The 22,554-nt window shown below is 31.4% G+C and overlaps 1 protein-coding gene across 2 annotated transcripts; it reads right to left on the reverse strand.

Annotated features, from left to right (window-relative positions):
* Window positions 1-1,011: 1,011 nt before the first annotated feature.
* Window positions 1,012-5,290, reverse strand: LOC115717142 (uncharacterized). 2 transcript variants are annotated; one of them, XM_030646092.2, is made up of 12 exons: window positions 4,905-5,290; window positions 4,396-4,480; window positions 4,253-4,304; window positions 4,137-4,157; window positions 3,980-4,033; window positions 3,713-3,763; window positions 3,287-3,349; window positions 3,021-3,086; window positions 2,325-2,363; window positions 1,875-1,997; window positions 1,626-1,718; window positions 1,012-1,470 (listed from the first exon to the last, which is right to left on the reverse strand). In XM_030646092.2, exons 1-12 carry the CDS (start codon window positions 4,990-4,992, stop codon window positions 1,228-1,230), a joined length of 978 nt encoding a protein of 325 aa, XP_030501952.1. In that variant the 5' UTR covers window positions 4,993-5,290; the 3' UTR covers window positions 1,012-1,227. The 2 variants fall into 2 exon arrangements, with proteins under 2 accessions (XP_030501952.1, XP_060971529.1); XM_061115546.1 differs by lacking the exon at window positions 4,137-4,157 and having other exon boundaries at window positions 3,980-4,060; window positions 4,905-5,286.
* Window positions 5,291-22,554: the final 17,264 nt, after the last annotated feature.

A 22,554-nucleotide genomic window follows, 5' to 3' on the forward strand; every position in this document is an offset into this window, starting at 1 on the left:
ATTTACGATGTGTTCTCCTTGTGTTTGTAAAGTGACTCCAAATGCACAAAAAGACTTACGCTTGAGGATGTGAACAAGCTTAAAAGAAACTGAATTGTCAATAGCAAATAAAAGAAAATTTTGAATTTTTATGCATAATAAGGGCTAAAATTGGTCCACTAATTTAAAACTTTAATAAATTTATAAAATGAGATAATTTTTAGTAAAACCCAATATTACCCCTCAATTACATCACATCGGCCTGACCTTCAGGAGCCCAGAAATGAGCTAAAATCGTGTACCATCGGGCACACATCAGACTTGCATCAGACCCCATCGGGCCCGACGTTCAAAAGCCCAAAAATTGAGCTAAATGTGTGTACCATCGGACACACATCGAACGGGCATCGACCCCATCGGAACGACTTCTAAAAAACCCAAAAATGAAGTAATTTTGTGTACCATCGGACACACATCGAACGTGCATCGGTTTCCATCGGACGGGCATCAAGCCCCATCGAACCCGACCTAAAAAATTCATTTTCGACAGAAAACTCATACCAATTTCAACCCTATTAACTAACAAATCTCATCTTAAATCTAACCTTAACTACCAAATTTCACAAAAAATTGCAACATATTAATCTATTTCATCAATTTAAGCACTAAAAATTGAATAAAAAAATTGAAAAAAAAAAAAAAAAAAAAAAAGAAGAATGCGAGACAGAGGGAAAGAGAGGGGACGGTGGGGGGCGGTCGGCTGTGGGTGACATGGGGCGGTCGGCTGCGTGGACAGTGGGGGCGGTCTGCGTGAACGGGTGTGTGCTGTCTGCGTCGACAGCTGTGGGCAATCTATGTGCGGCGAAGAGATGCGAGACAGAGAGAAAGAGAGAAAGAGAGGGGAAAGAGAGAGGTCAGATTTGAATTAGTGGGTAATATGGGAATATAGTAAATGTTGTCCCATCTTACCAATATAATGTATTATAGGTTTAGGAAAAAAATTTCTCCCTATTATACAAATAAAAAATCAAATTTTCCAAATAAAATAAAATGTGATTAATCACTATGATGCCATAATACAACACCATGAAAGTAGGTCCAAATTTTTCACACCAATATATAACAATTGCATCATATTCGTGGTAAATGTGTCCATTGTAAAGTGTTAAATTGAAGATTTTCTGTTACTAACTTCTCCATTATAAATTATTGAATAAAGAACAATACTCAACGGACTGCAAGTAATCGCTAACCCTCTGTAAATGCAGCCAATTCCAAGAGCTTGTTCCAGATTGAGGAAAACCGATTATAAGATGAAGACTTTTTTATGCTTGGTTGTGTTGATAAATCATGGACCAGATATGGTACTATATACTTTTTCATGTCATTTCTTGAGATTTGTAGATGATTTCCTGGTACACTAATGAATTTGACTTTCCCAGCTTCATCTAAATTTCTCAAACCAATCCAATCTTCAGTGTATAGCTTTGTCTGTACATGTTATGGAAACTAGTTTCAGTTGAATCGACCGGCAAAAGGAAAATGAAAATTTAAACTATTCTAAAGTGCAGCTTCCCACCACTTGCTTGGGATATTTAATTATCTCCCTAAGAACAAAAGTAAAGTTTATGGAAATAACATATTACCTCTTGTGGAGGTAGAACTGGATCAAAGGTCCCATCCGGATAATATCCAAACCAGGAGGTTTCCTTAGGTACAACGATAGTATCATGCTCAAACTGCTCAATCATGCAGAAAAAAGGAGATTGGCATAAGCCTTGAGCATCAAATTACATAATGAACTAAGAAGAGAAAATAAAAATTAATGAAAAAAAGTAGATAAATAATATAGTAATATTTTTTTAAAACATAAAATAGCTGAAACAGTAACTCACCATTATAAGTACCAAATTATCTATACTTGCAAATCTTTCCTTGTAAGTGGAATTTCTCTCTTCAACAATTTCATTATTAAGCTTGGGGAGAAAATGGCATCCTTTCAGATAGGTATCAATGTCCTGATGGAAGGAGAAGGGAATAACCTTTGGTGTCAGTTTTAGGAATCTGTGGTCTAAAATAACATTTACAAAACTGGATGATATATCCATCAAGCAATCAAATTTTTTGTCTACAACTACTCATTTCAGTTCCATGGAACTATAAGAAATAAAGTTCATCCCTAAACAAAATGAAAATTTAACACTGCAATAACTTTTAAACTCTCATCCTTTCCAATCTTTGTGAAACTGGGATCATCATGATGATTGTTGAGGACATTACTTAGAATTGTTACAAGAAGAAGCATGTAATCAGCTCAATTGAAAAGAAATGAGGAATTAACTTACAGTTGGGATTTTAAGATAGCCACTTGGAGCCAAGTGTTCCTGCAAACCACCGAAGAAAGGCGAGTTAAAAGAAACAAAATTTCTGATCAAGCCAAATACTGATGAGAGAGAGAGAGAGAGAGAGAGAGAGAGAGAGAGAGAGAAGACCAAAAATTTAAGTATCCCTCCTGCCTTTGTCACAATTACAAACATGTTTGAATATATGTGGTAGGCCTGTAGTTAAATTTACTTATGTTTGGAGAAAGGATAGAGGGGTGAAAATGACGTGTAAATGAGTGATGACTCATTGGAGAGAGAAAGAGTTTGTTAGGCTTGTTTATGCTGTGATAAAGTGTGCTTGTAGTTGCAAAGTGGGAACATTGGGAAATTGGTGGTGAATTGGGATAGATCAAGCTCTCTAGTTCCTGGAGGGGCTCTCTTTATTTTCTCTACTGTTTTATCAATAAATTTTGCCTAAACATGAACAATTTCTTAAGTTCCAGGAGTGTTTTTCTTCATTCTCTGGTATTGTTTCTGAGCTGTTTAATGATTTTGTGTCTTCTTCGTTAAGTTTCAATTAGAAACTTGCCGATATGTTACCTCTTCCTACCACTGCTTTTATTCTAATTTTTGACATAAAATATGTAATAGACATATACATCCATCCTATGCACTAGAATGAAAAAAAAAAACTTGAAATTTTAGAAAGAAATAAACCTGGACATAGTCGCTGTAGATCTCCGACTTGATTAAAGTGTCAATAAGAATGCAAAACCACCCAGACTGCAAAATGCAGAGCCTGTCAAACCATTTTGTGATAACTATCCTTTGATTCTCTATCCATGTTTAGCCATGCTAAATTAACATAAACATAAGAACATATCCATTACTAATATTTGTAAATTTAACATCTTCGGAATATTATGCACGAAAAGAATCTATAAAAAAACAGAAAAATTGCAAGGCAAGTAAAAGAAGCATACTCCACAGAATGGAATAGAAGCGGTACCAGCATGAGGACCTCCAATGGATACAAAATTTTTCACCTGAAAAATATATAATGAACAATAGATCATACTTAAAATCACAGAAAATAAGCACGAACTAAGTTTCAACATGAATTGGTGGAAATAAGTGTCAACAATACAAGTAAGAAAAAGGAAAGTAAGGACAATCTGAAGGGCAAGTTGAAGGAAAATTTTGGCTTCACAACTTTAGCACGGTATGTGGCAAATGGCAATGAATTATCTTCACATCTGCATAGCTAAGCCCCGTCTAGTAATGCTTGAACAAAGGTAGCGCATCCATTTTAAAGAAAAGATACAAGTAGCCAAGAAGAGAATGGAATTTCAAATATTGACAAGGCAAAACAAAGCAAATATATATGGATTGTTAAATCAAGCTCTTACAGGAGGTCCTCCATCACAAACTTCAATTACACCTCGACCAATCAAATTTCCCTGAGAAACATAATAAATGCACATTATATTTACATCCTACCATGTGTAAAAGACGTTTAATGAAAACATCAACACAGATGAATGCAAGAGCTCATGCTATATACTCCAGAATATAGGATTAGACTGATACAGGATAATATTAACAACATCGCTGCATAAGATGAAGGAGCTAATGTGAAGTGGCAAAACCATATGTTTACAACAATTTTAAATCACCTGTGAAAGTCCAACTATGTTGTATCCATCACTCAATTCACTCATGTTCTTCACCTGTAAAATGAAATCAAAATTTGGGAGCTAAGAAAATATACATTAATTCTTAGAATGGAAAAAGGAAAAAAAAAAACAATGTATCAGCAAACCATTTTACCACCTTCTCACAAACAATAGACGTCTGCAAAGAGAAGGACAATTATCCATTGTTAGTTTATAAGATTGAAGATGACAAACAAAAACATCAAATTTTGTATAATCAAATTTAAGATTCACTTGTTCAAACAGCGGCATTGTCCAGGAATCCCAAGAGCCATCTCCAATTTCTCTGCAGGCATAGTACCGATTCTCTTCATTAAATCATATAAAGAGGAATAGGGTTGTTATATAAACAAAAGTTTAATACTGAAAAGGCTTACAAGCAGTATCCTTGAGAACTGGACCAGTTGCTAAGGAGCTCAGTGAAATGTGTAATTCCTTTATTGCTGCATTTATCCCCAATGCCTATAAAGACATGTATGAAAAGAATCTCAATAATTCAAGCACAACTTTCATACATGTACTGACACAAATATTCTAATCCCAATCTGCCAATTAAAAAAAGGGCTTGGGGGAAAGCGCCCCAGCATATTAAAAAACTAGTTGTAAAGTTTAAAACAAGATTATGCAAGTTAACAACTATGTCACTTGGCAAATATTATCCTGGAAAGCTTGTTCCAAACATGTTTTCCATTACAACAGAAGCCAACAAACAAAGAAGAAGTGGGCAATAATTAATGAAAAACAAAGAGACAAAACGTTGAGTAAAATAAATAAATAAAGGAGGTAAGATTCTGAATTCAATCTAACTGTAGAATTGGAATAAAGGGTATTGACTAGAATTGAGAAAAATAGTATGATTAATTAGAAAGGTGAGAATTTCACTTACCATGCAAAACAATGAAAGGAACAGAGTGAGTGAGGGGAATGATAAAGACAAAGATAAATAGGATGGTTTGTATTGGAAGAGAACCCATTGATGTTGAAAGAAGACTTTTGTTGAAGAAGTAGTGAGATTTTAGACAAATTTGAGATTTAAGTTTCTACTAGATCTTTGGCAACACAGAAACTTGTCGCTTGTCGCAGACCCGACTGAGATGTCTGCCACGGCACTAGCTAGTAGCTACCTTTCCCTCCTCCTTTTGGCTCCTATCCGTGTCAAGTTTGAGGAAATTAAACAGTAATACCCAGTTTTTGGTGAAATTCCTTTTTTTTTTTCTGGCTAGAATTTTTCCTCAAAATTAATTACATATTTATCCCTAGTAGAAATAACACTAAAATATACCTTAAAAAAATACTAAAGTATATATTTTTTCTTAGAATCATCCTTTACTAGTTTTTTATTTTTTTTTTTATTTTTACAATTCGAGATGCTCCGGTGGTTGTTATGTAGATTTATGTTGCAATTTAAGTTGTTCTGTTTATTTCTATGACGGTTAGTATGTAGATTTCTATAAAAAATATAAAAAAGAAAAAAAAATGTTTTAAAATATAAAAATAATAAAACAAAATAATATAATAATTTGTTATAATTATAAATTGAATAAATTACGGATGAATCTCTTAAAATTTCACTATAATTGCATCTAAAACCCCTCAAATTTATTTTTTGCCAATAAAACTTCTCAAACTCCAAATTAACTTTTTCATCTATTTTTTGTTATTATATACAAAGTAGATTGTCCACGTGTACACTCATATATACATGTAATACATTTATATTGATCCATATAATATAAATATTTAAAAATATATATAAAAAAATTATTTTAAATGTAGATGGGACTATCTTTGCAGATCTCAATGGGTTCGGCCTTAGCTTGGTTGCGCGGGATGACAAGGGGTTTCTTATTGAAGGAAGGACCAAGCTTTTCCAAAGGAATGTGGTTGCTGAAGTTGCAGAAGCCATGAGCTTTAGAGAGGCTCTTAGCTAGGTAAAACAATACTCAAATTTTTGGCAGGGGGTCTTTATTGAAACTGATTATTTGGCTGTGGTACAATCGTTAAGGAGCTCCTTTAGAATGATTTGTAGGGATTTTATGCCCTAAATAAAACCCATTACTATCTAATATGATCTGTCAACAATAAAATATTAGAAATCATTTATGCTTACATGTTATATTCATGTTTATGGTTTAATTTATATATATATACACAAAATCTGTTAAATCCAGAACATATAGTCATACACAATTACAGTGATGTCAACACAGTGGAATGTGATTGTAATTATATGCTTCGAAAGACAAAGTCCCTGTTTCATCAGTGCATTGGATTTACACTGATGTGATAATCAGCGATGAAGTATACTTACACTTTGTATAAGTGTTATGTTCTTTCCAGAACATTGGCATAGTATACTGGTCTCCAATGTATGGAGTATACATTGGACTGGACTGATATTGATCTTAGTAAAGATATTATAATACTTACCGTTATATCTTTCCAAGTCAATATCACTAGTTGATCTTAGATCAAAAGAACTTAATCCTGATATGCTTAGGTTCAATCTCAGAAGTACTATTCATGTTCTTTGATTTGTTAGTTAAACCTACTTTCGGGTCAGGGTAATACGTACATATTAGGAACATGATAGTATGATTGAGTGGGAGCACTAAACATAAATATGGAATCTATAGCTTCTACTGGTGTATAGAAGTCAAGTGATGATTTCCTTCGAGCTTAGCTAAATAGATGTAAATGAAAGAGCTCTTATTTCTGTGATTATATTTTAGCTCACTTAAATATCATTTACAGGTAGCTAAGTGTTTTAAGGATCAAAATACATTGAGGGGTGAAACGGTAAATTAGTCCCTACTCGGTGTAAATCATCTAGATAGAGGATCTTTGATTATTTAGATTATAACAATGGTTAAATGTGATAGCGTATCTATATGGTGGAACATATAGAGCGTTCTATATGACTGAGAGTGCAATTCTAAGTTCCAAGAGTGGATGTAACAAAGAATTAATAAGCTTGTGAATTTACTTGGTGAATTCTTAATCAGCTTATTGGAAGCTCAGAAATATAGGCCCATGGTCCCCATTCTAGTTGAGACCATACTGCTTGTAAGACTCAGTTAATTGATTTTAATTAATCAATTATAATTCTAAAATTAGACTATGTCTAGTTTATGAATTTTCACTAAGCAAGGGCAAACTTGTGAAGAAAAGAGATTCTAGGTTTATTTATTAATTGGAAGACTTTGTTGTGTCTAATTTAAATATAATAAATAAAAATATTATTTAATAATTTATTTTAGTTATTAAATAATTAGTTTTGGCATTTAAATGGTTAGAATTTGAAAATTGGCGTTTTTGAGAAAATAGAAATGAAAATTGGTTAAATTGCAAAATACCAATGTGGGGCCCACTACATCATGGCCGGCCACTTAATATGAATTTTCTAATTAATATTTTCATTATTTTAATGTCCAATAATTCCTAACCTAAACCTAGTGGTTACCTATAAATAGATAGTGATGGCTCACACTTGTTAAGAGATTGAAAATCGGAAATTTTGCCTTCAGAAAAATTTGAGCCATCACTTCCCTTATTATAGCCGACCTCTTTTTCTCTCTTTTTCCTTCTTCAAGTTTTCAAAACCCTTAGTGATAGAGTAGTGCCCACACACATCAAGTGGTACCTCAATCATAGTCTGGAAGATTGTGAAGAATCCAAACTGAAGAGAAGGGCATTCGGGCTCAGATCTTGGTGATACTCTGCGACAGAAAGGATACAAGGGTTAGAGATCTGAGTGGAAGGAGACATTATATTCCGCTGCAACCACTGTAAGGTTTCTTATACTTTATATGTGTTTATTTCATATCGTTTTAGAAGTTCATGCTTAGGGTGTTAAAACAACATACTTGTGAGTAGATCTAAGATCCTAGTAAAATAAATTCCAACATGATTTTAGTTTTTGGTGATTTGATTAACGATTGTAAAGTGTTGCTTAATGATTTACCCTTTGTCTCGTTTTCAATTGTTAAACGGTTTGCAAATGTGGTTGCTCATAGCTTTGCTAGAGCGCCTCGTTCATACCTTAATCATACTTTTCAATTTGAGGGATGTCTCAACTGAGTTGTTATGTTGTTAGGTAACAGAATTTGATGCTTAATAAAGCTTGAATTTTTCATTCAAAAAAATAAAAAATAAAATTATTATAATTTTTTTAAGAAAAAGTATTTTTCTTTCTTTTTTCTTTCCTTTTCTTATTCCTTATTTCCAGAGAGAGAGACACACGATGGGTCTAGTGGTTCCAAATCTCTCGTGGCTTGTCCCATTCCGTCACTGCCAAACTTGTTGTCACAACTCTATTGGTTTTATGGTACTAAATCAGGTTCGCAGCAGAAGAATTCGTATTATCTGATTATCATTGTATCATAGCTCCCAGGATCTCCAAATGTGTACATTAAATCAGAACAATAAAAATAATAAGTTTAGAGTATATTTCTTGAAGCCTATCAGGGTATCCTCGAAACTTCTTGTAAGTTGTATCTCTTAATCCAGTTGATGATGAATTTACAATTTGGACTCACACTAGTATCTTCTAAATCGATCTACCACACACAAGGAATAGTGTGGACTATTAGGATAAAGTGTATAATCTTTGTTCTAGTTGAGTTTGTTGGAAATTATTTTACCAGGATCTAGATTTACTAACAAGTATATTGGATTAACAACCTAATATGAATTCTAAAACAATGAAAATAAACACATATAAAGTTAGAAAACCTTACAGTGGGTGCAGCGGAATAATATGACTCCTTCCGTTCAGATCTCTAGCCCTTGATTCCTTTCTGTAGCAGAGCATCACCAAGATCTGAACCTGGATCTTCTTTTCTCCTTCTTTGATGCAGAAATTCCATAGTCTTCCATACTATGATTGAGATACCACTTGATGTGTGTGGGCACTACTCATCTCACAAGGATTTTGAAATTTCTCTCTATTTTTCTCTCTCAATTTCGTGGCTCATGGTTCATATGATGTGCAAGAGAAGAGAACAAGGGCTGCTATATATAGGGAGAAGGGAGAGCACAACTTTCCAAATAAAACAGTTTCCTTAATTACTGTGTAATCAATCAACTGCCTTATTTAGTGTGATCCACCACTTTCCTATTTTTGCTAGGCTTTGATTAGCAATTACATGACAATTAAAAAATAAAAATAATAATTGGAAAACACAAAGGGAGTGCTCGGCCATAGAGGGAAATGGGCCTCACTTGGATTTTGCAGTTTCCTCAATTTTATTTCTATTTCTCCAAAAATGCCATTTTTCCAATTCTAATCATTTAAATGCCAAAACTAATTATTTAATAACTAAAATAGATTATTAAATAATATTGTCATTTAAAATAATTATTAATTAGACATACAAAGTCTCTTAATTAATAATTAAACCTAGAAACCCTTTTATTTACGATTTCATCCTTAAACTGTGAGAAGTCATAAAGTAGACATAGTCTAACTTTTAGAATTATAATTGATTAACTAAAATCAATTAACTGAGTCTTACAAGCAGTATGGCCTCAACTAGTATGGGGACCATGGGTCTATATAACCGAGCTTCCAATAAGTCGAACCGAATTTACCAAGTAAATTCCCTAACTTATTAATTCCTCATTGAATCCACACTTAGAACTTGGAATTGCACTCTCAGTCATATAGAAACGCTCTATATGTTCCACGATATAGACACGTCATTAGTTATCCATTGTTATAACCCTAATGTGATCAATGATCCTCTATATAGATGATTTACACTGTACAAGATTAAATTACCGTAACACCCTACAATGTATTTTATCCTTAAAACACTTAACCCTGTATAAATGATATTTCACCTAAGTGAAATGAGATCTCCACCATTTATCTTCGTTTGGTTAAGCTCGAAGGAAATCATCCTTTACTTCTATTTGCCAAATAGAAGCTATAGATTCCATATTTATGTTAGCGCTCCCACTCAATTGCACTACCGTGTTCCCAAAATGTACGTATTGCCCAGACTAAAGATTAGGCTTAACTAACAAATCAAAGAACACGAATAATACTCTTGAAATTGAGCCTAACCATATCAGGATTTCGATCATGTGATCTAGGATCAACTTATGATATTGAATTGAATAGATGTTTACGGTAAGTTTCAAAATCTAATTCAAAGTTCAATATCGGTCCATTCCAATGCATACTCCATGCATCCGATACTGGTAAACTTTGCCAATGTCCTGGAAAGGACATAACACTTTTCCAAGGTGTAAGAATACCTATCGCTGATTATACCATGTCAGTCTAAATCCAGTGTTCTGACAAATCAGGGAATCAACTTTTGAACATATAATAAAGATTATATTCCACTGTGCTGACAACACTATAATCTTTAACCAACTCATATGTTCTGGACTTAAAAAGAATTCATACATTATATACATATAATCATGAAATAAATCATGTGAACCATGCAACATAAAATGTTATTTCTGATCTTTATTAATAAGTAAATCTGATTATATGAAATGAGTTTTATTTAGGGCATAAAACCCAACAAACTCCCACTTGCACTAATATAAAACAAAAAGTGCATTTCAAATAATCATTAACACCTTGATATACCAATCAAGTGTAATAGTAGTAAACTCCTCGTAATAGGATCTGATAGGTTGAATTAAACACAACCTCTTCTCCACTATTACTCTTCCTTAATCACAAAATCTTTGATAATGTGAAATTCCTCTCTATATGTCTACTCATTTGGGATTCTGGATTCTATACTTTTGGGCAACTACTCTTTCGTTATTCTGGAAGTAACCCTAGTAGTTAAGGCAAGTTGGAACACTGCCACAAATGTATAGAACTTTCCTTAGACTGAATAAGTATCTTTCCTGCAACTTTTAACATTCAGTCTCTTTCTGGTAGACCAAGAGATTTCAGATAGGTTTTAACACTTCTCCAAAATCACTACTCCACCCCCAAAGTAATCACCATCTCATCAGCAGACTTTCTAGCACAAAGGCAAGTCTTGAAATCTGATGTGGTGTAGTCTAAGAGTTTCAAACAAACACCCTTATTGACTAACATATAGTTCCTCTTCTTAATCTTAAGATTTACTTGATTGTCTTCCAATGTTCCTCTCCTGGATTAATCTGATACTTACTCATTACTCCCACTCAACAGTAGGTGTCTGGTCTAAGGCATACTAAAGCATATCTGAGACCTCTCACTGTTGATTTAAGAAATTCTTTCATGGCTTTATCTTCTCTGGAATAGTTGAGACTCTTCCTTAGATAAATAAAATCTATATCTAAGAAGTTGTGAAGCTTCTATAGATTGCCATTAGAAAGAAAATGCATCAGCATCTCATGCTTGCATTAGAGTAAGTAATTACCAGGTATACCACAAGCCATAGGTTTAGATAAACTCAAACCTATAATACTAGGAACAGGAAGTTTTGTTAAGTCCATTGAATAGACTTATGAACGAAAATTTCCTTTCATGTCCTTGTAATAGAAAACTTTAGGTTACTCCATGTGAATGGATCAAACCATAGTTTTATTGGCTTTCTTCTTACTTTCTTATCTTGACAATCCATTACTTGTTTAAATTCACAATGGATTTTAATCACTAGTGTCTTCCAAGTTATAAGAAGGTGAGTTCCTAGAAACTCTCCCACTACAACAAGGTACCGTGAACTATGTCAAAGAAAACTAAATGGTATAGACCTCTTCAGTTGTGTTAAGACAACAGAGGCAGTGGGATCATCTTATAAAATAAGATGATAGAACACTTATGGAATCAAGAAAAAAAAAATATCTCCTTTATTTGCTACTTTATTTTCAGACTTAGTCATTTTCTTAGAAAAGTGGTATTTGTTTAAACAAACACTTTCTTATCTAATGACTATGGGATGCTCCACCCCTAATCACTTAGAATAGCTAACAAACATGCAAACCAAGGTTAGCAGTTCTAGCTTTTCTTAAGATTTCAATTAGGTCATCCATGAATCTAGTAATGATTTATATAAAGTATACAACCATTGCATCATTCTGAAATTTTATTTCCATATAAGGATTTAGGCAACGACTAGTAACTAATCATCAATATGCAACTCGAATTTCTGGGGAGGTAAGTTTGGATATAATTCAAAATCAAATTAATGATCTTTGAACTGCATATCTACTAACTTTTCTCCACCCCTATCAGTTCGCAAGATCTTTAACCACTTACCTTCACCATTGCTAGAAATTCATGAAATTTTTCAAACATTTCAAATTTCTTTTGCGTAAGGTAAAATCTAGAGTGATTGTTTTAAGAATACAACGAAAACTCATATCCACCCCTGAATGTACATCCATCTGCGAATGAGATGAACTTACTTTCAGTGGATATAGGCATATTAACTCTTTGCAGAGAATGATCTTGTCAAAACCACTATGAACAAGATACAAATGCCATAGATTTATGAAATATGTGGTTGTATCTTTTGATGACTTACTTTAGTTTCATCAAAGAGTTCTTAGAATAGTGCAAGTGGATTCTGGTCACAGAATACTAAACTCATACAGTTTGAATCCATTGAAAGAAAATGGTTATGAAACACTTGTGAAAGTGTAACTGTATAATTAGTAATTCTCTCTTGGACCACCACTACTAATCTAACTCTATGATTTGCCTATACAAGTAGGAGATATCTAAGATTGAGGATTTATATCATTTAGGGATAGAATTCCGAGAATATAATCATATGCGTCATCTAATTTCTTAAGAGAAAATAAGACTTTATATGATTTATAGACCATTCATCCAATGATATGTCATTAAGCTAATTCGAAATGAATAAGCTAAGAGGAATTAGGATAATTTCATTTTAAATAAGAATCCAACGATGCTCCGATTAGCGAGAGTCAAAGTAATCTTATTTATACAATCTTCTTGTTTCATATTGTAAAACATTAGTCTAAGGTGTCATCAATTGATGAACAGTTAGATGTTGCATATACAATATTTATCTTTCGAGATCTAACACTATTATGTTAGTCTAATGGTGAAAATCCATTAGGGATTTATCTCATTAGAAAAACAAATCAAGTTAGACCAACAATGAAGATTCGAAATTAAACTACAATTTAATAACAGAAAATAACATGGTTCAATACAAATTCATACACAATTCAGAAATTATAAAGCACATAGCAAGTAGGAATGACAAGTGAAAATACTAAAACATACAATCCTAAATAATTTCCAAGGTTTTCAACAAACTGATATCAGTGTCCCGTTTAGGCGAGAGTCAAAGCTATCATTCATTGAATAGAGTTGTCAGCTCATCTAAAATGTCAAACATTCTAGCAACCTTTTATTCGATCAAGATGTGAATCCGCGTTGTCTTGTTTAGGCGAGAGTCAAGGCTATTCTATCTTATGAGCTTCCACCATTGTTTCATATTCTTGCAAGTCTTATACAGTCGCCACCATTAGGGTGGTCATAAACTATATAAAAAAAAACTTACAAGATTACTTATCTTTCGAGATTAAACGGTGCTAACTTGCTAATGAACGTTCCTCCATTAGGGAGGATTACTCACTAAAACAATAGCTATGTAAAACCAACAATGGAGATCGAATATCCTTATAATAATAAAGCTCATTATTTAATGAAGGGTTGTATTTTCTTCTAATATTTATTTTAATCCATTTATTTTAAATATATATTTATTTAATTAAAATTTCCAATTTAGAATGAAAAATTCCAAATATAAATTTTAATTTAATATTTATAAATTATACTTAGATAGATAAATAACGTGAATTATTTCCATCTTAGTAATAATTTCCATAAATATTTAGAAAATTATTCAATTTAAGTTGTTTATAATTAATTTGAATTAATTTACAACTCAAATTTAATTTTCTATAAATATATATTGCATTTTCGAAAATGCTTTAAAATAAAATAAAATAAATCCTGGAAAATTACTCTAATTTTATGTTGGCCCAAAATTAATAAAAATTAATTTTCAACAAAAAAATATAATTTCCCTATTTCATTAAATATCTAAGAAAAATTTCAAATATTTAAGTATCGTGATTAAAAAATCAACTTAAATATTAATTTTCTATTTAATTAAATACACTAGAAAAATACTTCAAGCAAAACAGATAATAACTATCTAGACTTTCATAGATTAATTAATCCAATTTCTAATTATAATATATTTTAGTTCATTTATTTAATTAACCATCAAATGAAAAAGTCACTGATTTAAGTTGGTCCAAAATTAAATAAATAATTTTCAACTTTAATCTATTTTTCAAATAAAATTCGAAATTTCTGCATTAAAGAAATGCAATTTCAAAATTTTGGGAAATGATTAATAAAATAAAATAAAATATATTTTGAAAATTATTCAAACTTAAGTTATTCTGAAATAAGATTCCAAACTTAAAATAATTTTCAACTTTAATTAAATAACATGAAAATAACAATATTAAAGTATCATGATGAAAATCAACTTAGATATTGAAATTTTCAATTTAATTAAATGTATTAAATTCAAGAAATAAATAATTAAGTAAAGAGGAAACTTAATTATTAATTCTAGTTTAATACTAGGAAAATATACTAAACTTAGATTGTACCAAAATTAATTATGAGACAATTAATTTCACAATCAATGATATTTTCCTATTTAATATTAGAAATAATAACTAGTACTAGAAATAACTATCTAGAATATATCATTGACTAAGTGTTTTTCTAAAATTAACTTTAAAATATTACATGAAAAATAAATTTCATATATTTTAAAAGTTAATTATGTTGCTAATTCAATTTTAATTAGGTTAGACTAATATAATTAACCTAATACAATTATTTAAATAAGGCAAATGGGCCTTCACAATTGGGGTAGTTCATGTGAGGGGGAGCTGGGTTCAGTATGTCGTACCCACTTCTATGGCCCCCAACTCTCACACAAGACCCAAAAGAGAGGAATTTAACCTTAAAATAAACAATTGTTATTCATTGAATAAGCCCAAATCTAATTGGGCCTAAATAAATTTCCTTATGTCAAAATTTATTTTAGCAACCTAGTCCATTTACTTAGTAAAAACTTAAATGGGCTCCCTATATGCATCTAAGCCCAAAAGTAAACATATAGGCTCACACAGGTCAAATGATTTGGATGGACCCTATCATGTTACTAGGTTTACACAGATGAAAGAAGTACAAAATTTACCTGTTACAAATTATTTATAAGATCTATCGTCAATTGGACTATGATTAAAATCAGATCAATGGATCATGATCTGTCAACAAGTTAATCATAGCAATTTAGATCAGATAAATAATAGGTTTGTTAAAAAGTTTTGAATAAACAATATAAACAAACAAACATTGTCCATGTAACAGATGTGAATCAAGATATTAATATAATTAAATTATTATTCTTAAACTAACCAAATAAAGGAAACTAATTTTAAAATTTCTAGGTTTATTTGAATCAAATTAAATTAAATATCTAATAAGATCAATGATTTGAAGGGAAAGAGTCTTCAATATCACTTTCAGATCTTATAATTTAATAAAATAAACCAATTTTAAAATAGATTTGGTTAGATAATTATTATTTTAGGAATAAAATAATAAATAAATAATAATTACCATAATTATATGTCAAAATATCTCAAATTAAGCAATATTCAAATCTCTACAAAAATATCTATGTTATTTAAATATTTAAGATATGATTTATAAATTTCTAATAAGGAAAAAATGATATATATAGAAAAAAATATCATTTTTAAACTTATAATTTATAAATAATTAAATATTTAACAAAATAACAAATTTTTGAATTTGAAAAACATTATGGTAAGTATATCTATAAAAATATCTATGTTAATTTCAAATTTATTAATTATTTAATTTACCATATAAGATAATTTTAATATAATATTTTAAATAAAAAGACAAAGCTATCTTTTAATTTAAAATATCTTAAATATCAAAATATCCAATCTTATAATTAAATAACAAATAAATATTAAAGAAGTTAACAAATTTTTAAATCTGACCATAATAGGAAATACTTAAAAATTGGAAACAATCCAAAATAGAAATATTTAAAATTGGAAAAAATTCCAAATTGAAAATATTTAAAATTGGAAACATTTCAATTTAGAAATATTTTAAATTGGAAAAATTAATTTTTGGGAAACAAACCCATGAAAAAATTGGATTTTTGGGAAAAAATCCCAAAAATCGCAATTTTGGGTTTTTGCTGCCAGTAGGCTGCAACTGCAGCCAAAATAGGCTGCATGACACCCAATACGCGCGCGGAGCAGGTGGTGACGCCGAGAAAACTCGGCGCTTGCAGGGACTTCGACCGAGAAGCCTCGGTCAGCTGCAGGGTGCACGCCCAGACTTACGCGCGCGGATGGAAAGGCTGATCCGAGGGTCTGGTGCGCATGAGCACCACCCTTGACAACCTTGAATCCCGATTTTCAAAAATTCATATCTTTCTCAATTTTTATCGGAATCGAGTTCCGTAAAAAATAAAATTGCTTAATTTTTCACAAGGAATCCAAATAAAATATTTTCAAAAATTGAAAAAATATTTTTCATGGAAAACGAAACTGTACAACATATACATTCATTAACTAACACATAAACCAACATGAAACCATCCAAATCAACACAGATTCATGCAATCATCGTTTTAATTCATATTACATGAAAGTAAATCATTACCATGGCTCTGGTGCCAGTTGTCGGAAATTATTTTACCAGGATCTAGATTTACTAACAAGTATATTGGATTAACAACCTAATATGAATTCTAAAACAATGAAAATAAACACATATAAAGTTAGAAAACCTTACAGTGGGTGCAGCGGAATAATATGACTCCTTCCGTTCAGATCTCTAGCCCTTGATTCCTTTCTGTAGCAGAGCATCACAAAGGTCTGAACCTGGATCTTCTTTTCTCCTTCTTTGATGCAGAAATTCCATAGTCTTCCATACTATGATTGAGATACCACTTGATGTGTGTGGGCACTACTCATCTCACAAGGATTTCGAAATTTCTCTCTATTTTTCTCTCTCAATTTCGTGGCTCATGGTTCATATGATGTGCAAGAGAAGAGAACAAGGGCTGCTATATATAGGGAGAAGGGAGAGCACAACTTTCCAAATAAAACAGTTTCCTTAATTACTGTGTAATCAATCAACTGCCTTATTTAGTGTGATCCACCACTTTCCTATTTTTGCTAGGCTTTGATTAGCAATTACATGACAATTAAAAAATAAAAATAATAATTGGAAAACACAAAGGGAGTGCTCGGCCATAGAGGGAAATGGGCCTCACTTGGATTTTGCAGTTTCCTCAATTTTATTTCTATTTCTCCAAAAATGCCATTTTTCCAATTCTAATCATTTAAATGCCAAAACTAATTATTTAATAACTAAAATAGATTATTAAATAATATTGTCATTTAAAATAATTATTAATTAGACATACAAAGTCTCTTAATTAATAATTAAACCTAGAAACCCTTTTATTTACGATTTCATCCTTAAACTGTGAGAATTCATAAAGTAGACATAGTCTAACTTTTAGAATTATAATTGATTAACTAAAATCAATTAACTGAGTCTTACAAGCAGTATGGCCTCAACTAGTATGGGGACCATGGGTCTATATAACCGAGCTTCCAATAAGTCGAACCGAATTTACCAAGTAAATTTCCTAACTTATTAATTCCTCATTGAATCCACACTTAGAACTTGGAATTGCACTCTCAGTCATATAGAAACGCTCTATATGTTCCACGATATAGACACGTCATTAGTTATCCATTGTTATAACCCTAATGTGATCAATGATCCTCTATATAGATGATTTACACTGTACAGGATTAAATTACCGTAACACCCTACAATGTATTTTATCCTTAAAACACTTAACCCTGTATAAATGATATTTCACCTAAGTGAAATGAGATCTCCACCATTTATCTTCGTTTGGTTAAGCTCGAAGGAAATCATCCTTTAAATCTATTTGCCAAATAGAAGCTATAGATTCCATATTTATGTTAGCGCTCCCACTCAATTGCACTACCGTGTTCCCAAAATGTACGTATTGCCCAGACTAAAGATTAGGCTTAACTAACAAATCAAAGAACACGAATAATACTCTTGAAATTGAGCCTAACCATATCAGGATTTCGATCATGTGATCTAGGATCAACTTATGATATTGAATTGAATAGATGTTTACGGTAAGTTTCAAAATCTAATTCAAAGTTCAATATCGGTCCATTCCAATGCATACTCCATGCATCCGATACTGGTAAACTTTGCCAATGTCCTGGAAAGGACATAACACTTTTCCAAGGTGTAAGAATACCTATCGCTGATTATACCATGTCAGTCTAAATCCAGTGTTCTGACAAATCAGGGAATCAACTTTTGAACATATAATAAAGATTATATTCCACTGTGCTGACAACACTATAATCTTTAACCAACTCATATGTTCTGGACTTAAAAAGAATTCATACATTATATACATATAATCATGAAATAAATCATGTGAACCATGCAACATAAAATGTTATTTCTGATCTTTATGAATAAGTAAATCTGATTATATGAAATGAGTTTTATTTAGGGCATAAAACCCAACAGAGTTCTCAACACATGTGCAAGAATAATTGAGAAGAAAAAAATATTTTCTTTTCTCTCTATATACTTCGAAAATATAGTGTTCAAAATTTTTCAAATCAGACTTCTATTTAAAGTAGTTAAATTTCTTTTAATTAAATCATATTTAATTGTTTAAATAAACATATATTTATAACTAAATTCGGTTACTGATATTAATAAAGAAATCTCTCAACCACTTGAGAGAATATTTGAAAACCTTAAAATATCTATAATCACTTTTCAAATTAGATATTTACCTAATTGAATTAATTAAATAATTAATTAATCCAAGAAGACAAATACTGTAACGCCTTATCTCATAGGGACGCCACGTGTATAATTTTATAAACTAGTTTAGTACTAATAAAGTAATTAATTAATAAAATCTGTGATAATATTAAAAACTACACCAAAATAAAACATTGAAAACGGACATCATAACGACACTTAAACTGTGTTTCGGGGATCTTTGTTGTAGAAGTTTTACAAAAGCTATATACGACAACAAGTCAAAATACTAAATCAAAATACATGGCACATATAGCCCAAAAACAACTCCTGGCAACTCGGCACGCAGGCTGGTAGGGTCAATATGTACATTGTTGAAGAAGACTATGACCTCATGGTTGATCTAGCTTTTCTTTACTTTTACCTGCACCACATAGTACTCGTGAGTCATGAGGACTCAGAAAGAAAAGTAATAACAACAATCATATAATTTATTATTCGAATATTATCATTTAAACTCAGACAATCAGAATCAAACAATCATGCATTACTCATAAGATGAAATCCAAATCACTACTCGCATCTTTTGCGAATAAACATCAATATAAAGTTATTTAGTAATATAAAACTATTATATCAATAATAGAAATCATATTCATCTAATAATATAAATTATATATATGTTACCTAATAAAATAACTATCTTTATTACATCACATTGCCTAATTAGGCAAGTCGATACTTTAATTTGATCGTTTATTGCATTGCCTAATTACGCAAGCTCGTGCCATAGCCTGACACCCATATATCGCATAATTGCATCACCAAATCCATGTGCCATAATTTAACATTGTACATAATATCACTGTGTCACCTAATCAAGTGAGTCTGTGCCACAACTTGGCAACAATATGTCGCATTGCCTAATTAGATGAGTCTATACCATAACTTAGTACTCACATATCATTGCCGCCCGTACCTAATAAGGTACACTGCCAGGAAGAAACCCAACAACAGTTTCAGTCTATGCCATAACTCGACATTCACATGTCACTACCGCCCATACCTAATAAGGTACGTTGCCAAGAAGAAATCTAACAATGGTTTCAATCTATGCCATAGCTTGGCATTCTCATATCACTGTCGCTCGTACCTAATAAGGTATCGCCGAAAAGTATATCGCATCACCTAATCAGGTGAGCCTGTGTATGACATTCATGGTATCATCACATTGTCATTGCCTAATCAGGCAATCTTTTTATTACATAACAATAATAACCGTATCTTAATCTCAATATCAATTAATTCTCAACAATATTAATTGTATTACAATATAACATGCTATGTAGTACAATGTACTTTTCTTATATTTAATCCAAATTCATGCATGTCGGCCAACCCAAGTGGAGAAACATCCCCAATGATCTTGGCCCTATGTCATAACAACAGTAAACCAATAAGTGTTTATCCCAAAATGCTGCTTAATAGTTGCGAAGGGAAATTTAAGGTTTCCTACCAAACCCTGTAGTACAAATACATTAAAATAAAACTTATATTTTAGCTCTAAAACACACACCACATTGTAGAGCTCATTGCAAGCTTCAAAATGGTATATAGAATGTCCAAAACAGACATTGGAGTGAAAAGTTACGACAAAAATACGATTCCCGATTTCTTAAAACTTCCCAAAAAACGGTAAACCGGTTGGGAAATGGTTAACTGCTTCCCCATGAACTAGTTAACCGGTTCACCAACCGGTGGACCGATTTGGCAGGGGTAAAAGTCAAAAATTCCAAAATTTTCACTCACCAAAACGCTACCGAAACCTATTCATATCACTTCAAACTTCATAGGGCACACATATACCATAAGTACAACCATTCTGATGCAATAAAAGTTAAAATCAAGCCCTTAAATAAAAAACTCCATTAATGTTTAGACTTAAGCTTTAAAAAGTTCTAAACCCGATTTCTAACTTAAAATCACCTCAACAGCAAGTAAACATCGAAACTAGTTCCATAGTTACCCAAAAACAATTCTATGAAGTCAAAACTTCCATAACCACTCTAAATCACAAAACTACTATATAAAACCAATTGTATTAACCTTAAAACAAAACCAATCCTTACCTTAAGCTCTCCCTCTTTAATTATTTACTATCTCGCTATTATCGAAGCTTAAATTACTAGGTTTCAGGTTAAAATTTGAAGAAAATTAGATAGTAGAGGTGAGGGTTTCGCCACACCCAAGGAGGAGGGTTTCGTTCATTCTTCAATTTATATTTTTAAAATTTTAATAATATATATTAAACTGATATGGATATTTTTATTAATAATAATAATATAATATTATTAATAACAATTAATTTACTATTTCTTAACCACTAAGAAATCTCTAATTCTAGAGTATTTGGTAAAACCCGAGTACCCTAAAATATCCTGATATTTCTTAAATTAAATTATCTTAATAATCTCATCAATAATACTAACTAAAATCATTGTGATATTTTTAGCCTCCAATCGGGTCTCTAGGGTCGTCGAACTTGAAAATATTTTTATTTCACAAATAACTTACATTATATATACATATTCTAAATAAATCTTCGTAATTAATAAATTACGCTTATTTATCCACTTATAGCTAAATTTACAATTTATGCTAAATTAAATTAGCTAGATTATAATCCTACTCATTACTACCTAATTAATCCATAATATAGAATAAATCTTAATTAATCATATTTAAGTTTCAAGAATATTACAACCATCCCCTCATTATAGAAATTTTGTCTTTAAAATTTACCTAAATAATTTAAGATATTACTCCCGTATTCATGATTCTAACTCTCAAGTTGCTTCTTCCTCCTTGTTATTTCTCTACATCACTTTTAACTAGTAGAATTATCTTATTCTAAAGTACTTTTTCTTCTAGTCCAAAACCTGGACAAATTGTTCCCCATATAGTTAATTAGCTAAAAATTGTTACAATTCAGAATATGGGTCGGGTCCAATACATATTTTCTCAACATGGAGATATGAAACACGTTATACACTCTGGAAAATGCAGGAGTCAAGGCTAGTTGATAGGCTACCTAGCCTACCTACTCCAGTATCAAAAGGTCTAATGAATCTAGGTTTTAACTTCCCTCTCGACATATCTCTTTCATAGGCAATACTCAGAGAAAAACAAAATCTCCCATTTGGAACTCGATATTCCTATGCTTTGAATCATCGTAGCTTTTCTGTGTACTCAATGAAGCGAGCATACAACTCGAATTCACTCTATGGCTTTATAAATTCCTTGGATCTTTTCAGTCCATCGTATTCTTTTCTCACCTATGTTACTCCAGTGAACAGGTGTCTAATATTTCCCTCGTACCACACTTATTAAAGTACCTAACCAATGGTACATTTAATTCTCACTTTTATATAAATACTCCATCAGGGGAAGAGATTATTCCAAAATAATCTAACCTTTATAAAATATGCCCACAATATGTTTCTAATATCCCATTGATCCTCTCAGGTTACCTGTCTTTTAGGAATAAAACATTATACTATGTTTGCTTTAATCTCCATGGTTCTCATTAACCTTCTTTAATTTTTAA

This window comes from Cannabis sativa, chromosome 5, assembly GCF_029168945.1.
Source record: "Cannabis sativa cultivar Pink pepper isolate KNU-18-1 chromosome 5, ASM2916894v1, whole genome shotgun sequence".
Taxonomy (NCBI): Eukaryota; Viridiplantae; Streptophyta; class Magnoliopsida; order Rosales; family Cannabaceae; genus Cannabis; species Cannabis sativa.